Here is a 23,939-nt window from a genome sequence, read left to right on the forward strand (position 1 = left end):
AGTAGTTGACGGCCTAAAGTCCCTTAAACTTGTGGGCCAACGTTAGCATTAGCATATCTGGGTAAGTTAAATAAAATCGATATATTAAGGGGAATATTGAATAGCTGAGAACTTCAAGAGCTGTTTGCTGTTTTTGGATGTAAAACATAAAGCCTCTAGTACCCGACACTCCATTTTTCTCAGTCAAATAAATAAATTAATTAAGCTATGGAATTTATAAAATATATTAACTATTTTATTACACATTCCAATTGTTTATTGTAATTAGTAAGTAAATTTAGTTAATAAACAATTTCAATTTAAATATCATGATTAATGATTTTTATCATAAACATCAATTATTAAGTCAAAATGTATAGCCAGAATTCACTAAAATATTTAAAAATTAGAACTAGACTTACAATTTCTTCATGAATTTATTGTCACCAATAAATTGACGACAATTTTTTTTGTATTACATACAACAGTTAATTGAAAGTTAAAACATTTATCAATTTCTTTGACTGTGTATAAAGGCCTTCAGGTATTTTTTGCAGTAGAAATGCATAGAGAAAACCCACATAGCAATCATTTCGTTTTGAGTATGAAAATTAAACTTCAACTAATTTTATCTGTCGACAATTAGTTTATTGATAATAAATAGTAGTATACCTACTAATAAATAATAAAGTAAATAAATTAGATCAGTAAATTCATTAATTTTGAATTAATTCAAAAATGTATTTGATAAAACTATCTTGAGAATTATATTTTTATTTTTTATTATGATGGTCACCCTTACTCAGTTAGGATTTTTTGAGATTTTAAGTTCAAACAGGTTTGTTGACATATTTGTAGTTTGTACGGCATTTGTCAATATGTCAAGTTTATACGTCGTTTGAGTGGTTTTTATGTTTTTAAATGAATTTATTATATATATTTGGATATTCGTAATTAAAAATACATTCAAAGATAAATGATCTGTAAAACTCTGGATTTTTAGATTATTGGTACGTATTTTTTCTACCATGTTATATTTTAGTCAGGTGGTCAAATGACGGTATCTACTACATATTTATTGTGGATTTTACCATACTAAAATCGTCAATTATCAAAATTTCACATTACAAGAAATGTAACACGGTATGGCAAATTAAAATTGATATGTTTACTTTTTTAGTAATCTGTTTTAAAAAATTTGTGTACACATTTTGCAAATAAGTTTTCAACAAATTTACTAAAGAAAGTTGATTGCTAGATATTTGCCATTATTAATTACTTTAACAATATTTCAGTTTAATACTCTAAAAATGGAGGAACAGGGACCCGAGGTAACATTTCTATTTCAATTCGGGTTAATAAGGGATGCAGTTACAGTACCCCAGTCCTCTTTGAATCTCAAAACTATTAAGAACCTCGCATGTGATTTCCTCAATTCTAAGGTACGTTATTATTTTATTATATCTATCTATAATCAACGTTAACTAAACTTGTTATTAATTAGAAAATATTTGTAGATCCCAGATCATGGCGTAAATAAGTTAGAAGATCGTTTATTACTATTTCGACATGCATATAATTCAACCAATATTCTTCAGTTGATTAATTCCGCGTCAGACATAAGTGATGAAACTTTAATTGAAATTGTTTTAACTGGTAGAGGTAATGTATTAGTAACTCTTCATTTTTATGTCTAATTTATTTATTTATTTAGTTATTTTCATATACGTATATAAATACATTGATACATATTTTAGTACGGCTGAAAATTTAAAAAATACGTGTAAAAATAGCAGTTATTGTAAAATTATTATTTATACTTCTGGATAATAATTTTGTTGCTTACAATTCATTCGATTATATGAAAATAAAGAATAACTTTAATGTTAATGTTTTAGAGTTACCTCTTTCATCGGTTGCAGATGTTACCGTGGTACGCCCACACGCTCTTTCTGTTCATTCATACAAAAGTCCAACATTTTGCGATTTTTGCGGTGAGATGCTATTTGGATTAGTAAGACAAGGACTCAAATGTGATGGTAAGTAGTGAGTAAATATCTTGTACCTACTTATTACTTGAGAATATCTAAATAAAAATAATAGATTAATTATGCTTTGAATAATATTTGCCATATGTAACGATAAAATGTGCAGGGGCGCATTATCCATTACGTAAAATGGGTGTTTACTTAGGGCCTCCGACTAATTTCCAAGAAACAATAGAGACTGAAAATTTTCTAGAAAAAAAAAAAGAAATTCCAATTTTTAATAGAATTAAATAATTTCGTCCTTATATTTATTTAGTTAATATGTTAGTACACATGTAATATGTAATGTGTCCATATACTTGTACGAGTTTATATTGATATTTCCTACCCTGTAATTTGACTTTTTTCTATCTGGATAGTTGTGCAGTAAATAAATACAGGTAATATGAAATTTCGACTTATCTTCTTATTAAAGATTGTAAAAACTAATTTTATTAATGGAGGTAGAAGGTCATATACAGAATTCCTTTTAGACTAAAAATTTAACCAAAGATTTTTCTTGAACTTGAAGCAATAATTTTCAAAATATGAAAATATCCAAAATTGAGATAGAAGCGTCTAAATTCACACATTTAAACCACATGAAAACAGGTGGTGCTAAAAAAATTGAAATGTAGAACTATTACACCAAAATCATAAATAGGTTGTACAATAAAATTACTTTTGGGAACATTGAACTTAATAAATTGAATGTGTTAGAAATATGAATTTGACTTTAAAACAAACAAGTTTCAATAAGATAATTTCTTAAAAATTTTGCAATGAAAAATTGTAATGATGCCTAGTCAAAAATATTTGCAAATAATGACATTTTTCGTTAAGATGAATATTGAATAAAACATTTTGAATCCAGAGCTACATGGAGTCTGAAATTCAAATTTGCCTCACCATGTGAATTTATTGCAACACAGAAAATATACTATTTTATGTATATTATCATTTGGAACAGGAAAATGGCATAATAAAATATTTGTTCAATGCTCCAACATCCCTCATTCAAAGAATTTTTAATAAGAATGTAGGTTGTTCCTTTTTTTAAATTTTTAAACTTATTTAAAAAAAAATTCTTACAAAAATGTGGTGGATTAGGAGATGGGAGACTTTTCTGTTAAATCACTTGAGCTATTTTCTCTTTTAAACTTTTTAAAATATAGGATGAATGTGATAAAAGGTGGACAAGATATAATTATATTTTTATGTCAAATATTCCTCCTTGAAATAAAAACATGTTTCATTCATTACTTTAAAAACTTGTCTATTACAAAATTATAGAGGGAATCAGGTTTTTGTTGAAATATATTGTACATTTTCTTTTCATTATGACAGAAATAAATTGAATAAAAAGAAGTATAAAATACTATAAATTAGTGATGTAAAATAGCATGCTATTTAGTTTTGGGTGATATATATCAAAATATATATCATTATATATATCAGATGAATTTTGTTAAAAAAAAACTATACTCAAATTAGTTTTTTTATATTGCTAATGCCTTGCTGATTAATTTGACACCAAATACATGTCATATATATGAACTTTTAGAAAAGTTATCAAGTGATCTTTATTTTTTTTCANTTCTACCAATCTTCAGGTTCCACGTAGTCCGTCTTGTGGCTCGAATACCTCTCTTATTTCTGCAAATTCCGCACAAACTGAGGACAGTGGCTTGGTAAGACTTGCAAATTTTTTTACGGGTGTTAATATCAATAAGACATAGTTTTTGTCATTTCCTGTGTCCTTATATACATTACTCGTACATTTTGGCTATATGCTACCGTATATCTTTATGACGAATAAAATATCCTTGAGATTTGAAATGAATCTCTCATTAAAAAAACTTTTGAAGCAGTATTATTTGAATTTAAAATTGTTTTTACATGGCAATATGTGCTGCAAAACTTTCTACAATATTGTATTTTATTATATTATAATTTTGTCAGTTCTTAATTCCGTCCATTGTTAGTTTGGTGTATTGTACTTTGGTGGAGGTTTTTATATATTTTTGAGATATTTTTATTTTGTATATTTGTATTAAAATTTTTTAATATAATTTACGTTATTATGCTTTTGTTTTATTCAAAAACCTGAGTAGAGTAGTCTTCAAAATTCTAACTTTTATCGAACAAGAAAATTTTCAATTTAATCATATCTGAGCACAAAGTAAATAAGGTTTTTGAAATTTGTGTACAATTTCATATAATTGAATAGATTCTATTTGAAATGTATCAGTATAGAGGTCAATGATTAAACACGAAAAGAAATGTTTTCAAGAAAATAGAATTATTCTTGAATTGACCCACTTTTACTTTCTTTGCTACAATCAAAAATTTATGTGAATCTGAAAGTTTTTTGGAAATGAAATACGAGGGTTGCCTTTTATATTTTGGGAATAGAGAATAAAAAAAGAACTTAATCATCGTATATGGCTTTATTGTTTTTCAAAATATTCTACATGAAGATCAATACAGTTTTGCAAGCATTTGAACAAATTTTCTAAACACTTTTTCCATTCAATTGAGGTACCTCCAAAACATACATTTTGAACACATCAACTGCTTCTTCGAGTGCCGAAAAACGTTGACCTCGTAATTTATTTTTAATGTATAGTACCAAAGTCATTGAATGCCAAATCAGAGCCGTACAGTGGATGACTCACCAATTTGAATGATACATTTTCGGCGGATGATTTCCCTTATTTCTCTGAAGACTTCTGGCAAATAAATTGTTGTGTACCATTCAGAATTGACTGTCCAATGTTGCATTAATGGTACAGTTACCACATTTCCAATTTTTTTGAAAAATAAACAGGCAACTAATTACTTAAGAAGTGCTGTGTGTTTGAACAACTTTTGTTGGATTTGGCTCATCTTGAAAGACCTATACAGTCGACTTCTGTTTATTTTCGGGTTCAATGCATAGATCCATGATTTGTCACCTGTCACGATGTAACAGACGTGTTTTGAAGCAATTGCAATCATATTTATTTCAACCAATCGACATGAACCTTTCTTTGAGCATTTGTCAAATTATGTGGGATGCAACGCCAACAAATATTTTGGCCAGCCAAATGTCCATTCAATATTGAATGTATGCTGGTCCCTTATGCACAAGGATACCTCAATCTTAACGATAAGTCACATGACGATCTTGCAATATCAGTTCATGTACAGCATGGCCACAACTGAATTCCGTATACCACCGATACACAGTGGTTTTTGATAGTGCTTCTGTGCCAAAAGTCCAATTAAGTTCATCGATGCATTGTTGCTGAGATAATCCATATCGAAAGTTGTAAAAAATAATCACACGTAAACACCACAAATAGTGCCTGTATGTCAAAACGTTCTGAGTAAGTATACCTATAAAAAGTCGAACTTTACGACAGGCGTGTCGGTTGTCAGATGGCAGCACCATGATCTTCCGTTCCTGAAATATAAATGGTAACCCTCATATCAGAATACTTAGCTGCAGCTTCATACTATTTCCATTTATTTAATATTAAACAGATTTCCTTGATATGTTGATATACTTTTTAAAATAAACAAAGAGAAAACATCTTAGAATCATGATATGAACAGTGTGGTTATAAATAATAACTAGAAGACTTAGACAGAATGACTATGAATGACTAATTTTCTATGAAATAATTTATTTGTGACATTTTTTTGTAGTATTTACTATTGTAAAATTATTTTTAAAAGTCTAAAAATATATAATCCCTTGTGCCAAAAATGTCAGTTATTGGGCTGGATTTATACATTTGTTTTTACATAACCAGTAATATTTTACAGTGAGAAAGTTATAATTTCATTAAAAAGCCATAGAATTTTTCGGGCAAAGCTATCTATATAGGAGTGTGGAAATTGTGATCATTATGGTTGTTAATCTTGTTCAAAAAGTAAACTGGTTATGTTAAAAAGTGTTTAAAAAATGATCATAAAATTATGTTTAATACCTAAATTTTATGCCTGGACCTCGACTGCTTATGATATACATTCAAAAACAATTGCCAGGAATCAGATATTTCTATTTTATCTAAAACGCAAAAATACCTGTTAATAATCCATGTGATTGCAGCTTCCGAAAAACCTTTATACTTTACCTTATATAACTTAATCCATATTATTAGAACTAAAATCACTTTGCTGGTTTGTTTAGTATTTCTGATCTAATAATCACTAATACAGTTTTGTTAACTCAAATATTGCAAAATTTTAAAACGAGAACAAGTATTTATGTGATATTAAATATTTTTTCCCTAATTTTCCTGTTTTAATATACAGGGTATTAATTAAGTATGTACAATGAATTCAACAGACAATTATTTGAGTGATTTTAAGACAAAAAGTTCATATAAACATTGGTCCACAGATGCTTCGTTTTCAAGATACAGGATGTTAAACTTTTGTAAAAAAATTGCTATTTCATAAATGTCTTAAATTCTCTTTACCCAATTTTGTTGTAATTTGGCAGTGTTATTTGTACTTTATGTTATTTAGATGTTACATGTTATTAATAAAAAATTATAAAAAATGACAATTTCCAAAAGAAATTTTCCCCATGTTTCTTGTATGGTCCAGGGATATGCAATTAAGTGGATTTTATTTTTTTTTTACAAAAATTAATCAAGATACAAAAAACATTCAAGAGACAAAAAAGTTGTATTTTTAGTTGGTTAATTCAAAAAGTCGGTGACGTACATTTTTTTGTCAAAAATATTCGTTACGGTATCGCTTAGGATGCCACGGGACTTACTAAATCTAATCAAGTTAGGGTTAAATTAGCCCCTTAACACTACAAATAACACTGCCAATTTACAACAAAATTGGGTAAAGGGTATTTAAGATATTTACAAAATAGCAATTTTTTTTACAAAAGTTTTAATCATCTGCGGATCTATGTTTATATGAACTTTTTGTCTTAAAATCACTTAAATAATCATCTGTTGAATTTATTATACATACTTAATTAACACCCTGTATATAGAGCAGAGGCATTTATAAATTTATAATGTAAAATTAGAAAAATAAACATAATTGAGGTAAGTATGAATTCACGTTAAAATAAATATCAAATATGATATTTTCCTCAAAATATTTTCACACTTCATGTTCGTTAACAATAATATCTTTCGAAAAAATTGTAAAAATAATGAAAATATTGTTTTGAAAAATATTAAATATTTAAAAATATCAAACACCCACTAAATTATAAAAGTGGTAAACGAATATTATAAATATTAAAATTACATTAATCGAGATATAAACCGTTGTTTTAAAAATAAACCACCACTTTGTTTTTTAACTCATCTTTATTATTTAGATCACTAGACAGATCATATTATTTTCCACAATATGACAAAGAAATGGGAAATGATCATCATGGAATTAAATTAGGTATACATTTTATATAATAGTATTTAGACACAAAATATGTCAGGACAAGAGATTTTACATCGGCAGACTTGTATTAGTTACCGAAAGTGGCATGTTTTATGACATGATATACAGTGCAATTTTTTTAAAACCTTTTTTATTTGAAGTGATAGACTAGTACTTCCAAGTGCAAAGTTGTAGGAAATAACTTGATTAAGAAAAATTTACAAATAATTATTTCCAGTGTTGCCAGATTTCTGCAGTAGCTACTAAAACGATATTTTTTTAAATAGAAACACCGTATTTTTTAACGTAATTTGACAAACCTTCAAATTCTAAATAGAAAATATTGTCACATTTCTTTATTGGAGTAGCCGTTTTCGAACAGTCAGCAAAAACAACGAAAATAATCTGCAGTCGGCAGGAACTAAATGAAGCTAACACAGCAATAGTAGGCCTTGGATATTAAACAAAAATTAAAGAAAGGAGCTATCATTACTGTATTGTCATTGTGTTATTTGAAAGCTGTTGCATTTGAATGTGTATAAAAATAACGTTTTAATTCAGTTGCTAAGACGAATCAGTTATTTAATCCAAAAGAGAAAGTTTGAATTAATTTTTTTTCATGTTGGTGGCTTAAGTATACGCAATGCATGCACTGAATTCCATGCAAGACATCCCAATAAGTCTTTTCCAAAGCTGGAGTTTTTAAGAACTAAGTAAAACCGAAAACAACTGATAGGATCTGCAAAAGGCTGAAAATCATCTTCGCAACTGAATTAAAACGTTATTTTAACAGCTTTCAAATAACACAATGACAATACAATAATGATAGCTCCTTTCAAACAACACAATTTTTGTTTAATATTCAAGGCCTACTATTGCTATGTTAGCTTCTTTTAGTTCATGTGGGCTGCAGATTATTTTCCTTGTTTTTGCTGATTGTTCGAAAACGGCTACTCCAATAAAGAAATGTGACATAACATTTTTTATTTAGAATTTGAAGGTTTGTCAAATTATGTTAAAAAATTACGGTGTTGCCGTTTAAAAAAATATCGTTTAGTAGCTACTGCAGAAATCTGGCAACACCGGAAAGAATAATTTGTAAATTTTTCTTAATCAAGTTATTTACTACAACTATGCATTTGGAAGTACTAGTCTATTACTTCAAATAAAAAAGTTGGCCTATGTCAGGTTTTAAAAAAAATAGCACTGTATATATTCATTATTATTCGTATGTATTGTGTGTGAAGGATTTTACTTAATTGGTGTTTAGATAAACCAAAAGATACCTATAATGTTATTTCCAAACACAAATATTTTTTAAGCTGGGATAAAAGATACTACAACTATGGTTTATATTATACTGGATCTTGAAGGAAAATTAAGGAATACTGTGTAATCCCATTATAAATTTTTCAGTTTTTATAATTTGCATTCATAGTTGATATATTTTCAACTTGTATTTTTAATCAGTTTCAGGGAAATAACAAATCTCCTTCACTGGGTGGTCGGCCTGTATGGGTTGAAAAAGAACTATCTAGTAGAGTCCGTATACCTCACACTTTTGTTTTACATTCATATACAAGGCCAACGGTATGCCAATACTGCAAAAAGCTCTTAAAGGGATTATTTAAACAGGGTCACCAATGTAAAGATTGTAATTATAATGCTCATAAAAAATGCATTGACAAAGTACCCAAGGACTGCACTGGCGAGCTTCCAAAAGATGCTTCAGGTGAGATTTTCTTGACTATATGTTGTAGATGCTGAAATAAAATATTAGAATTGTTTCCACTTTAATAGAAAAAATTTAAGGATCACTATTTTCGAATATATGTAAATAAAACTTTTCTTACAGGTAATTTCGAATATGCAGATAGCTCGGCTAGCAACGACAGTCACAACTATTTACTGTTAGAAGATGATCAGGAGATTATAAAAGATACAGATACCTACACAGCAGAAAATGGTGCCAACAAATTCATAGAAGTTATTCCTGTTCATGATAATGACAACGATTTAGCTCCATCCACGTAAGTATAAAAAACAGAAATTTCAGTGCTTCTGTGCAAAATTAATTCTAGTATTTTTTTTAAGAAGGAAAAATTTTTATTACAGACAATTTGACATATTTGACAATTAACAACTGAAATATGTTTTAAGGATAAATGAGATATGTTTTTACATCAGCTTCAATTGATATTCTACAAAGTTATTTACTTGTGGCATTGTTTTAGTTTTTCCTCTTTAATTGGGTGATTGCAATCTGTAAAAAATAATTAATTTATGTTTTTTTATGTTTTATTTATGCCACAATAAATAAAAATAATTTCAGACATTTCACATTTCCATATCTAGTAACAAAAAAGGGATTTCTATGATACATTTATTTCTTTACTTAGTCATATATTCAGGGTTACCTGTTTTGTTGGTATTACAAGGTACGGGGTAAATAAAAAAGAAAAAAAAATAATATATGGATGTTTCCATTAATTTTTTTACTTCCAGTTTAATTTGATACACACGTCAATAAAGGGAATGAGTATTTTTAATAAAAGTGATTGCCACTTTGCACAGGTGCACCACTGATAACCAAACAAATTTTAGTTTTTGTTCAAAGAATCCCCATAATGAGATATCTGTAATAAAAATTTAAGAAAATTAAATCATCTGTTTATGAAATACACAAAAAAGTTCAACTTTCAATACCATGTATCTGATATATATTGAAACGATCCCTTTAGAGAAATATATTTCTGTTTTCATCTTGAAATTAAGAGCGTATAAAAATACACTAGAACCCCGGGCCGGCCGGTACCGAACCGTTGCTGGATAACAGAGGCCGACAATTTTCAGAACCAGAAACCGGACCTAGTGATCCGAAGGATTTTGGTGTGCTGATTATGAATCCGAGCTCAGAATTAATAGCTCATAAATAGCCCATCACCCTAGGTTCTCGAGATATTCTAACCTAAAAGTGCAAAAATCGCGGTTTTTAGCTATATTCGGGGTCAGATTACAACGTGAATTAATTTTTTTTCTTAATTCGCGTTAAACCATCTCAAAGTACCACTCTTACCTTATTTTTATGAAAATCTTTTTTTCCATGGAGATATGATATATTTAAGTTTAATACTTCAGCGATTTCGTTACAACATAGAAAACTTAGGTTAAGCTGTCATGGGATTAACCCTCGCTGGTTATTGCGAATTTAGGTTAACTTCTCGTAGGTTATAGTGCATTAGGATGAACCTGTCATGAGCTTAGCATGCAAATGTAACAGCGTGTATACATAGGTATCTGTTTCATATAGTATTCAGTTTTAGGTTAGAAAATCTTGAAATATTGAGGTTATGGAGCAGGTCCACCGGTGTTTTCAAATTCAATGAGTCTATGTCTCGTTTTTGCATAAATTTAGTTTATTTCCATGTTGTAACAAAATCGCTGAAGTACTAAACTTCAATCTATCATATTTCTATGGAAAAAAAATTTTCAAAAAAATCGAAGTGCGCTTGGAAGGGACTTTGAGATGGTTTAACGGGATTTTAGAAAAAAAAATAATTCATGTTGTAATCTGACCCCGAATATAGCGAAAAACCGCGATTTTTCCACTTTGAGGTTAGGAGAACCTAGGGTGATGGGCCAATTCTGAACTCGGATTCATAATCAGAGCACCAAAATCCTTCGGGTACACTAGATCCGGCCTCTGGTTCTGGACATTCGAAAAATTTTGTCGGCCTGTGTAATCGAAAACACGGTTAATCGAAATACCGCCCAAACTCACCAATTTTGCAAAAAATATGAACTTTATTATACATACCTATTACATACATTTGTACATATGTAGGTAAATAATATGTTTTGTTTCTGAACGCTTTTTTCGCCACGGATAATCCACGCACGGATAGCGGATAATCATAAACATTACGCAACGCACAAGCACGAAGAATCTGCGGCACAGATCTGCCGCGCACGGACAATCAGGGTTCTACTGTATAGAGGAAATATTTCGTAAAAAAATAATATTTTCAAATGAATTTACGAAATAGGAGCTAATTAGATGGATTTGGAATAAATTGTTTTAATATTCAGATCAATTATTCTAAAAAGAAATTAGGCCGAATAATTTCAGGCTGAGATTGATAATCCGATATCAATATTTCGGGTCATCAGGAAATTAAAAAATGTAACTTTTATTCTGAGTAATAAACTTAACACCATAAAACTATAAAACAGTTATGTTATTTCATATAACTGGGCAACGGTTATTGTGTTTTTTTTAAACATTTTAGCCGTAGTATTAGTAGTTTTTTTTCAAAAAATAGAATCAATTTGGATTACCGTGATTTTGAATTAACACATATTCAGATTATTGAAGTTCTACTGTTAATAAATTAGTGTAACTAACTTTAATTTTTTATGTGGAGTATAAGTTGTAGTACATCTTCCTCTCCAAGTGCCAATATTCCTTTACAACGAATAGTGCAGTCTGTGAAACACACGAAACGAAGAGGTTCGAAAGTTATAAAAGAGGGATGGTTGGTACACTTCACTAATAAAGATATGATGGTAGTTTATTTACAGGATTATAATTTGATATGTCCTAAAATGTATCGGTTTTTAGGTTCGGAGACATTTTTGGAGATTAGACACTAAATCTATCACGTTATTCCAAACTGAGCAGAGTTCTAAGTATTTTAAGGAAATCCCATTATCAGAAATTTTAACAATAGATACTGCCAGAATAAAGCAAGGCGGTAGGTTACACCAATTAAAAGGTGTTTTCGGAAACTATAATCAGAGCTCAAACAGAGATCCCTATCAAAAGAGAACAATTTTTTTTATAATTTTATTTTCTGATAATTATTTCTCCTAGTGCTCCTCACATTGAAATTTTATTAATAATATTTTTTCAAATACTTTGTAACGTAAACCGATTAATTTTTTAAACGACAGGTTAGAATGGCTACCAATCGCATTAACATGATCACAGTTTCCGAAATATCCTAAAGTAACTAGTACTAAATTAACCTTGTCGTATATCCACAGAGGTTATGCACTGTTTTGAAATTAGAACAGCTAATGTCGATTATTTCGTCGGTCAGGATCCACTACACGATCTTCAAGATGGAAACTCGGTAAATCTACCTCCTCCAGATAGTGGTATTGGTGCCTATCTGGCCAGGAGTTGGGAAACTTCTATTAGACAAGCAATATTACCAGTGCAAGCAAATATTAGTAAGTTGCAGTTAGAATTATTTATAATTTGTAGACCACTGGAGGAAATTAAATAAAAAACTTATACTGAAAAAAATTTGATTTGTGAGTTTAATGGTAGTTAGAAAAATTTTTAATTCATTTATTGCTATTAATATCATTAAAAAAAATAAAGAAAAAGTAAATTATTATATTAATAATGTACAGGATGTTTTGATATTCCTCTCACAAAGGTGACCGCAAAAAACCTGTTTTTCGCCCGTTTGTTCACATTTCGCAGAGAATTTAAAAAAATACATAAAAATATGTTTTTGGTCGCAAATTACTTATCGTAAAAAACTTAAATGATCATAGCTTTTAGTATTTTGAAAATTTAAAAAAGCACCCCTACCTAGGGGTTCAAAAATGACAAAAATGAAGAATTTGAACATTAGGTACCAATTGATATAAAAACTATTAGCATGTGAATTATCTTAATATTTTTTTTGGAATTTTTAAAATTATTTCTGATATTCTCTATTTTTGGGGATGATTCCACCCCCTGAGCGCGCTTAAGGGTGGATTTTCTAATTCAACATGGTTATTTCAGTCATGAGAACAAATCTTTTTCTGTATCAGGGGTGATTTTGAAAATTTTCAAAAAACTAAAAGGTATACTCATCTTAATTTTTTATGACGAGTAATTTGAGACCTAAAACATATTTTTATCTATTTTCTTTAGTTCTCTGCGAATTGTGAAAAAATGGACGATGGGAGATAAAAGTTTATAAAGGGGGTTATCCATTTTCTCCTTGGGAAAGTAAAGTTTAAAAAAACACACTGAATATTTAAATTTCGATGGAACTTTTATTTCATACTAAAATTTGGACTATGCCATTATGCGCATGAAAAACAATATCATTCAAATGTTCTCCACGGAACCGTTTGCAAGACTCAATCTTTTTGAAGACTTTTTCACACAATTCGGGCAATAATTCGGCCATAACTTGACGTATCTCGTCCTTCAATTACTCCAAAGTTGTGGGATTGTTCGCATAACCACAGTCTTTCACAAAAAGAAATCTAAAGGCGTTAAATCGTAGGATTTTGGTGGCCAAGCCACATCGCCGAATCTCGAAATTACGCGTTCTGGGAATTTCTCGCGCAATAGGTTATGGAGCAGGTCCACCGGTGTTTTCAAATTCAATGAGTCTATGTCTCGTTTTTGCATAAATTTAGTTTATTTCCATGTTGTAACAAAATCGCTGAAGTACTAAACTTCAATCTATCATATTTCTATGGAAAAAAAATTTTCAAAAAACTAAAAGGTATACTCATCTTAATTTTTTACGACGAGTAATTTGAGACCAAAAACATTTTTATCTATTTTCTTTAGTTCTCTGCGAATTGTGAAAAAATGTACGATGGGAGATAAAAGTTTATAAAGGGTTATCCATTTTCTCCTTGGGAAAGTAAAGTTTAAAAAAACACACTGAATATTTAAATTTCGATGGAACTTTTATTTCATACTAAAACTTGGACTATGCCATTATGCGCATGAAAAACAATATCATTCAAATGTTCTCCAAGGAACCGTTTGCAGGACTCAATCTTTTTGAAGACTTTTTCACACAATTCGGGCAATAATTCGGCCATAACTTGACGTATCTCGTCCTTCAATTACTCCAAAGTTGTGGGATTGTTCGCATAACCACAGTCTTTCACAAAAAGAAATCTAAAGGCGTTAAATCGTAGGATTTTGGTGGCCAAGCCACATCGCCGAATCTCGAAATTACGCGTTCTGGGAATTTCTCGCGCAATAGAGCCATAATTGGCCGCGTTGTGTGGCATGTGGCCCCATTTTGTTGAAACCACATATCGTCCAGATCAAAATCTTCAATTTTAGTCTAAAAAAAGTCGACGATCATGGCGGAATACCGCTGAGAATTGACGGTAACGGTGGCTCCTTCGTCGTTCTTGAAGAAGTACGGCTCGATGACACCGCCGGCCCACAATGCACACCAAACAGTTACATTCTGCCGGTCCAATGGTCTCTCAGCAGTCACTTGTGGCTGCTCACTACCCGAGATTTGGAAATTTTGCATATTAACATAGCAGCCGAGCTTGAAATGAGCCTCATCACAAAAGATTTTCTTCGAAAAATCAGGATTGGTGGCCTGTTGTTCCAGCACCCAATTGGCATACTCACGGCGCAATCTATGGTCAGCCGGCTTGAGTTCTTACGGGAATTGGACTTTATACGAATGGAGATGCAAGTTCAAATGCAAAATGCGCCACAATATGCCGCATGACAGGCCCAAATGCTGAGTTCGACTTGGAATCAAAAGATTCGGATCATCGTTAACACTTCCACTCACAGCGGCTATGTTTTCGGTTGAAAGGGCAAAAGGATGATGCACAGGTCTTATGATGTCTGTTACCGATCCAGTCTCTTGGAATTTCCTCACTTGGTGGTTGTTTGCTGGGATGGACGATTATGTCAATCATAATCTCCATTTAATGCGCGAAATGCAGCCACCGAAGATCCACCATTTTCGTAGCATGATTTAATAATTTTAATGCGTTGTTCGGTCGTAAAACGTTCCATATTGTGAAATGGCAAACCTTTAACTAAACAAATACCAGTCTGGATGATATTGACATTTGACAAATATCAATTGACAGGGCTTTACTATCCCAAGCTCAAAATGGATAACCCATTATAAATGAAGGACCACAAACACTACATAGCATCATGTTTTATTTTTTTTATTCTCATTTATTTTATACATTTCATTCAAACATGGTTACATTCAATATTTTGTTATTGTATATTTTATACAATATACTTTTTATAACCATGACCCTCCAAATCTTCACAATACTGTCTTTTTTGGTCTCGTAATTTTTTTTTATAAATTTTCATTAAAATACAACTTAAAGATTGACGAGCTTTTTAGGTGGTTTTAAGGAAAACTATAATAAAAAACATGATTTTCAGTATAGCAATCTAAACTAGCTAACGGTACCATTTCATGTACCAGAAAGCTTGTAGAACACATGAAAAGAATTTAAAAAAATAATAATAAAACGTTATCGTCCTGTATCTCAAAGACAAAGTTTTCCTAGACGTATATTTTTGTCTTATTTTTAGTCATATTCACCTGTACCATTTTTATTAAAAATTATATGGTTTATAGAACATGAAGAAACTTCAATTAGTGAGGAACATATAACAGACATGAGCCAAATTTATCAGATATATCCTGATGAAGTTCTTGGTTCCGGTCAATTTGGAATAGTTTATGGAGGCATACACAGAAAGTCAGCACGACCCGTAGCTATTAAGGTAGGTAGTGTTTATTTTGAAATTCTAGCATTTGTGTTGTGTTATTTAAGTAAATATAACAGGACTGTGAATAAGTTTTGAGGGATTTACAATAGATGGTGTAACTTATGCCATATCACATCGGACACTTCTGTAGTTATATTCATGTCAGAGCTATGTCATTAGACTATACTTTTTATTATGTCTGAAGTGTAAACAACATATTTCAACAGAAACTTGGTGGATAGCATCAAATGATGAGTTGTTTTTTGAACACAGAATCCTTTGAAAAATAATGATGTACACAATTTTTCACGATAAAGCCTTGAATTTACAAAAGGATCCCTCAAAATTAATTTACAGTCCTTCTAACATTCTCGTTTTTTCATGTATGCCAAAATTTTCATTATTTAGACATGTAGGATATGTTTTATATTTCACTATATTTTTATGTTTAAGCACACTTTATTTTTGACTTTAAACTTTATTATTTCCATAATTTTTTATCAAATTTTAGGTGATAGATAAATTACGATTTCCCACAAAACAAGAAGCACAATTAAAAAATGAGGTTGCTATACTTCAGAATCTGTCTCATCCAGGAGTAGTGAATCTGGAACGTATGTTTGAAACTCCAGAAAGAATATTTGTGGTAATGGAAAAATTGAAAGGTGATATGTTAGAAATGATATTATCCCATGACAAAGGGCGACTGACTGAGCGTGTAACAAAATTTTTGATTACACAGGCAAGTATTTTGTTTTATTAAAAATATATTTGATTCACTTAACGCTACAGAGTGTCAGTGATATAAGTGCCATATGTAACGATACCGTAAAATAAACACAAAACGCAAGGATATTTAAAAAGAAGTTTAAATTTTTTCTGTTTGATTAGACAACAGCTTATACACAGTTGGAAAATCCACATGGTCCATCTGCCTTTACATGAGAGCGACAAAGTAAAGTAAAGAAATCTGTGCGATAGACAAGGATGACTATATTGAAGACGTTTCATAATCTGAATAGTCTAGTGTCTTGTAAATGCTGAAAAATTCCTAGTAGCATTCTTATTTCCAAAAATAAACTCTTGAAGTTGCTTCTTGTGTTGAATTTCACTGAAATACACAAATATGTGACTCCACAAATAAAATTCTGTAGGATTCATATCCGGTTACCAAATAGGCCAATGATGTAGTCCACTTCTTCCAATCGAAAGTTCTCCAGATACTTTGTTTAACTGTTGGATAACATTTTACAAATTATGTGGAGGAGTAAACTACTACTCCTTTCATAACCCATGCTGATACTTAAAGTAAAGTACCATGGCTTTTCGGGTTGTTATATGTATTGTAGCCTTTGTACCTGGTCGCCACCAGTTACAGACTTATATTTCACTTCCTTAGCCTTCTTCTTCTTCCTAGTGGTTGGTCCTATAAAGTCCCATAGCACCGCGACATAATTAAGCCTATTGTGCGTCCCACTACTACTCCTATTCAGCAAGTTGACAAAGTCCAAAAGCTTCCTTGTTGACACTTCTCTCAGTTCCTTAGGTTCCAAATAAGGTCTCCCCAGGAGCGCCATTTTGCTACATGCAAATCCCGGGCACTCGCCCAGGATATGCAGAGAAGTTTCATCCGCCGATTCACATCCTCGGCAGACCGGACTGTTTATAAGCTTTAGCTTATGTAGATGTTTCCCTAAAGTGACAGTGTCCCGTTATGAATCCTGTCACTCTCCTGAGCCGGATTTTGTTCAAACTCAGTAAATTATCTGCTCTTTCCTTCGAAAGATACTCCATGAGCTCCTTAGAATGGCTATGTCCTGGCCTTGAAGTCCATTATTTCTTGTGTTCTGTCTCAGTCCATTTGCCCAGAGCCCGCCTGACCACACTGGGAGATGTGCCACAGAAGGGCTCCGGGCCAATGAACTCTGTCTCGGATCCCTTCCTAGTAAGTTCATCCGCTTTCTTGTTTCCACAAATGCCTTTGTGCCCTGGCACCCAACCCAGTCTAACTGTATTATTGGTGGCCAGTTCAGTCAGCATTTGTAAACATCCCACACCAGTTTTGAACTTATCTTGTGTGCGCCTAAAGCTATAATTGCAGCTTGCCTATCAGAGAATATATATAGGGTTGGAAAATCCACATGGTCCATCTGCCTTTACATAAGAGCGACAAAGTAAATTAAAGAAATCCCTGCAATAGACAAAGATGGCTATAGTGAAGACGTTTCATAATCTAAATAGTCACCGCCCGTTTCGGGTTAGAAGTGAGAGTGACTATTCAGATTATGAAACGTCTTCAATGTAACCATCCTTGTCTATCGCACGGATTTCTATGACTTACTTTATCGCTCTCTCGTAACGGCCGATGTACCATGGGGACTTTCCGAACCTGTATATGAGTTTACATTTATAACCTCTACGTACATTCTCTGCCAGACACGCCATTATCGCGAAAATTTCTGCTTGGAATACGGTAGCCTTAGTTAGGAATCTTTTATCTGCCTTTGTTGTCCTCATGCTAGACTCTGTCTGTAGATCTGCTAGTAGAACCCTTAGGCTCATCCTGATGTTTATTTCGATTCTTATTGTTGGTTCTGAGGTCGGTACAAAACCGCTTCTCAGAAAATGTCAGTGCACTGAGACATTCCATAGTAACCTCTATAACTAATCGTATTAAATGTTTTCAAAGATTTTTCTGTTCTTCACTATCAATATCCTCAGTGGTGATTCTGCAAAAACTTCGTCGTGACTAAGGCCGTTTGAAACTTCATTACCAGACTTATAGCGTTGGCGAATAAACATCTAACCTATGCAGTACAGTGGTGAAAGTTTGTTGAATGTTTCTGGAGGTACTCGGGGCCATGCCCTTACGTTACTTTATAGGACTAGAAACTATGCGGCGGTATTGGCGTCATTGACAACGCAAGCTGTTGACTGATTTAGAATTTTGCTAATTCCATAGAAAGTATTTTTTCTTGAAAATTATTAAATTTGATATCCATGTTGTATAGAACTTTGTTACTTGATATATATCACATGTACAGAGTACATCACTTAACATTCTACCCTACTTTTTTACTTTCTTTTCTGTCTTTCTTACTTTTGAAGTTTTAGGAATTGGTGGTGTAATTTACTTGTGATTTCAAAACTGTGCTTAGAAAAACAATTGAATATTGCATTTTGAAGATAAAAGCCAAACATATATTTTTTTTGTAAAACACCCTGTATGTTTACAGCTATATGAAATTCAATAGGTCTATCTCTAATAATAAGAGTGATATGGCTAGTCTAAAAGGTTACTTTGGCCATATTTTCCTTATTATTAGAACTGTAATCTGTTCTGTCAAAGTTTGGCTTCCATCTCTGAACATGCATCCCATTTTTCCTAAGTACAGTTTTGAAATCACAAGAAAATTTCTTATAGCTGTTTTACATTGACAATTTATTCATGAATAAATTGATGAAGTTCTTCATGAATTAATTCACGAATTTATTGGTAAACAGTGTGGCTGTGGCTTTACACTGCTACAGACTTTGTCAAGTTTTTTGTCGGATGAATCAGTTCTGCCAATGAATCAAAGAAGCAAATAAATTTCAAAAATGTCACCTTTGCACTCATAATTGTAGTGATACAACAGCAGTACCGTTCTGACACATATTATATAAATATTAGTTTTTAAAAGTAACAAATCAATAAAAACAATTCAAAACTAGCACAACGCCACACAATTATTTATTTACATATTCCAATAACATAACCTCATTACTGATCTGAGGCTGGAAATCTGTTGGGTTGGCACTTCTGAACTTCACGAAGAAATTGACAAAAATTAGAACATGCTTTAATTCGTCAAGAACTTGATGAATAAATTCATGATGTTATTTGACAATACACTTGTCCAATTTCTTGATGAAGCGACTTTATGAATTAATTCATCATAAATTGTCAACGTAAAACAGCTATTACAACTGGCCCATACAATTTTTTTTAAAAAACCAAAGCAACAAAGATAAGAGGAAAGATGATATATGTATAACCCTATACAGCACTTATATTGCAGACACCCTGTACATTCAATGTTAATGAAAGTCACCTAATCTAGATTTAATTTCAGATTTTGATAGCTTTAAAACATTTGCACAGCAAAAATATTGTTCATTGTGATCTAAAACCAGAAAATGTCTTGTTAAACTCTGATGCCGAATATCCTCAGGTGAAACTTTGTGACTTTGGATTCGCTAGAATCATTGGAGAAAAATCTTTTCGTAGATCTGTTGTAGGAACTCCTGCTTATTTAGGTACAATCAAAATTTATTTCATATGTAGTAATTAAGCAAGCAGGGTAGTATAAATTCACTAAGCGAAGTATATGCTTTTTTTAATTAAATTTCAGCTCCTGAAGTCCTTCGAAATAAGGGCTATAATAGATCATTAGATATGTGGAGTGTAGGTGTAATTGTGTATGTGAGCCTGAGCGGTACATTCCCATTTAATGAAGATGAAGATATTAATGAGCAAATTCAAAATGCTGCATTCATGTACCCACCAAATCCTTGGAAAGAAATATCATCAGCTGGTAACACACTTACAATAATAACAGTACGAAGTTTTAATAAACTTTCATTTTTAGCTATTGATTTGATCAACAACTTGCTCCAAGTTAAGCAAAGAAAGAGGTACTCGGTGGATAAATCTTTACAACATATATGGTTACAGGTAATGTAATGTAATATTTTGCACAATTTTCTTCTGGTTCTAAGAATTTTTTTGTCAGAAGCGCCAAAATTATTAAGTGTTTTTTTAAATGCTGCACATTTTAATTCATGAGATTTATAAATATTATTTGTTTATACAGGGTAGTGCTGGCAACTGAAATCGGTTTCAGATAATTCGGATTTTTACAAAACCCGAAAACCTATTTTGGCCATTATTCTAGTAATCCATTATTCGGTTATTCTAATAACCAGTTTTAGAATATCCGGTTTTAACCACTATTCGACTAACAGTTTCACCTTTTTCTGGTTTTTGGCCAGCACTGAACAGAATTGTTTGTGTGTGCTTATCACAGTTGACTGTTATCTTTTTAAACATAATAAAAAATAAACAAAAACACTTACTAGTCTAATGGATTTTAAATATTTTTTAAAATCATTTCAAGTTTCTAATAAAATGTGTTTTTATTTTTTAAAGCACTTTGTTTATTTTGTGAATCTCAATGTCAATGGCCTCTGATAATGACCTAGTTTAAGCGAACTCATAAATCCATCGGATATGACTACAGGAAATTTGAGAAACAACAAACAAATGTTAATTCCACGAAACAAGAATGGCCGATTTGTCACCATTTCATTACATTTATTTTCATTTATCGGTTTACGGAAATGTGTCTACAGTGTGGTAGGTGGCGACTTTCTGCGTGAAGTATTGCTTTTTACTGAAACAGTAAAGTATGTTGTGTGCCTTGATTGTTAAATTTCTGTGTGATATGGAAAAAACATTAAATGAATCGAGAAAATGACATTTGACAATGTATGTAGTTCGTAGTTAACACTCTGTTGTTTGAGATTACACTAGTCTGTCCAGGGGAGGATTATAGAATTATAAGTATTTCTAAAGGTCAAAGGTAGAATCTGTACAAATATGACCCCCATTTAATGTTACACTCTGTACACTGAAAAAGGTATCAAAAAATATACAAGTTTTGCACTTCATATTCCGTCTTCTGCAAATTAAAGAGTGACCGCAAAAAACCTATGATTTTCGCCTGTTTTTTCACAATTCGCAGGGAATTAAAAAAAATACATAAAAATATGTTTTTGGTTCCAAATTACTCGTCATAAAAACTGAAATGAGCATAGCTTTTAGTATTTTGAAAATTTTAAAAATCGTCCCTACTTAGGGGTTGAAAAAATGCCAAAAATGAAGAATTTGAATAATATTGCCAATTGATATAAAAACTATTAGCATGTGAATTATCTTTATATATATTTTTTTGAATTTTTACAATTATTTCTGATATTCTCTAGTTTTGGGGATGAATCCACCCCCTGAGCGCGCTTAAGGGTGTATTTTCTAATTCAACATGCTTATTTCAGTCATGAGAATAAATCTTTGTATCAAGAATCATTCGATAGAAAAATTCACATACTAATAGTTTTTATATTTATTGGTAATATTCAATTCTTCATTTTGGGCATCTTTTCAACCCCTAAATAGGAGTTATTTTTGAAAATTTTCAAAAAACAAAGCTATGCTCATCTTAATTTTTTATGACGAGTAACTTGAGACCAAAAACATATTTTTTTCTATCTTCTTTAGTTCTCTGCGAATTGTGAAAAAACGGGCGATTTTTGCAGTCACTCTTTATGTTTTTAAATCAGAACTGACTTTTTGCATATCAGATTCACGCTGATGTGTATTTAATATGATTGGCACAATACTGCTCTCCGTTACGAAATGTAGTACACTTTTAATTTTAAAATAATAATTTGCATAAAAAGCTAAATAATTGATATTTAATATATATTTTTAGGATTATCAAACCTGGTGTGATTTGAGAGTACTGGAAAACCAAGTGGGGGTGAGGTACTTAACACACGAGTCAGATGATGACAGATGGGAGAGACACAGATCTGACGTATGACCTGAAAAGGGATGGCTGCATAACGTTAAAAAGTGCCTTCGGGGTATCAAAACATGAAAACCTAGAAGGAAAAAATTTTCAAATGTGGCTGGTGAATAATTTGAGCCAATATTCTTTAATGATTCCGATTATCACGAAAAGTTTAAACAGATACGTTGAATTTAAAGTATTATTTAGTTTCCTTGATATAAAAATAAAGAAAGCACATATATTGACTCGTAATAAGTTAAAATAGAGATTACTAAATCTTAAAGCATATATATGAACATATAATGTAAGAAGTTTAACTAGTTGTCATTCCTTATTATTAAATTATTTATTTATTTTAATTCGGGTAAAGTGCTTTACTGAAATAGATTATTAAGTTATGTTAAATGTGTATAAATATATTTTTTTACTTTTTTTAATATTTTTTTAATTTGGCATAACATTTACATCTACTGTACTGCTCTGTTAGCGAAATATTAAAGTTACCCAAAAAGTTTGTAAATAAGCACTGATTCTAAAACTCGGGATTGGATGAAAAAAAATGTATTTTTGAATAAAAAATTTCCTATGGATAAGGACTTGAAAATGCTAAATAAAAAAGGTACGGTGACAATGGGTTGCCAAAAACCAATTCAGAGATTATTAAAAACTCTCATAAAAAGTCGATAACTTTAGTAATTTCCGAGGAAGAATGTTTTATGAAAATATTTTGTGGCCACGTGAATTCAAATCCCAATTATTAAATTTCACAATCTTAATTTTGTTGTATATTCAAACTCTACTTCATTTATAATAGGTATAGTCTTTCCGAAGTCAGTTGAACATGTACAAAAACGCCTGCAATAAAATTTAATGAGTTTCATAGGCGCCCCTAAAAAAGTTTTCTGCTAAAAGTAAAAAATTATAATAATTTGTATATAATGTGTAGAAAATTTCTACATATTATATGTTCATTTGACCAACAACATATTTTTATTATTGATGTCCTCAAACAATTATACTGATGGTAAATTTCATTTTGTTCCCTTTCAAAAGGTCATGTAATGATATTAGTAAATGAAATATCCCTGTGCCTATAATAAATTAAAATTACCTGAATCACACCAAATTCCGCGTTGCTGCACTGCACTGCTAGGCAATTTGTCAACAGCTGACATTGCCCATATGCCCATGATTTATTGCCCAGTGGCCCAATGCAGCTGTGTTTGTATTTCGTTTGCCTGCGCTCGCATTCTTCAACTGGGCATATACATTTCTACCACCTCTACGTTTAGTGCGACCAGACCTGTATATGGGTATATGGCTAAATAAATATGGGAACAAATTTTTCAAATATTTCAATGCCGAGTTGCGTCAGCGACCGAACCTGGT

The 23,939-nt window shown here is 31.2% G+C and overlaps 1 protein-coding gene across 1 annotated transcript; it reads left to right on the top strand.

The window, feature by feature from the left end:
- Positions 1-835: 835 nt before the first annotated feature.
- On the top strand, positions 836-23,427 carry LOC108908518 (serine/threonine-protein kinase D3). The gene is made up of 16 exons (XM_023454509.1): positions 836-989; positions 1,275-1,421; positions 1,497-1,641; positions 1,878-2,018; positions 3,603-3,697; positions 8,886-9,141; positions 9,265-9,439; positions 11,834-11,975; positions 12,031-12,163; positions 12,456-12,644; positions 15,803-15,951; positions 16,448-16,678; positions 20,052-20,235; positions 20,331-20,513; positions 20,568-20,653; positions 22,470-23,427. Exons 2-16 carry the CDS (start codon positions 1,290-1,292, stop codon positions 22,578-22,580), a joined length of 2,352 nt encoding a protein of 783 aa, XP_023310277.1. The 5' UTR covers positions 836-989; positions 1,275-1,289; the 3' UTR covers positions 22,581-23,427.
- Positions 23,428-23,939: the final 512 nt, after the last annotated feature.

The sequence above is a fragment of the Anoplophora glabripennis genome, unplaced genomic scaffold, assembly GCF_000390285.2.
Source record: "Anoplophora glabripennis isolate ALB-LARVAE unplaced genomic scaffold, Agla_2.0 scaffold313, whole genome shotgun sequence".
NCBI classification, from domain to species: domain Eukaryota; kingdom Metazoa; phylum Arthropoda; class Insecta; order Coleoptera; family Cerambycidae; genus Anoplophora; species Anoplophora glabripennis.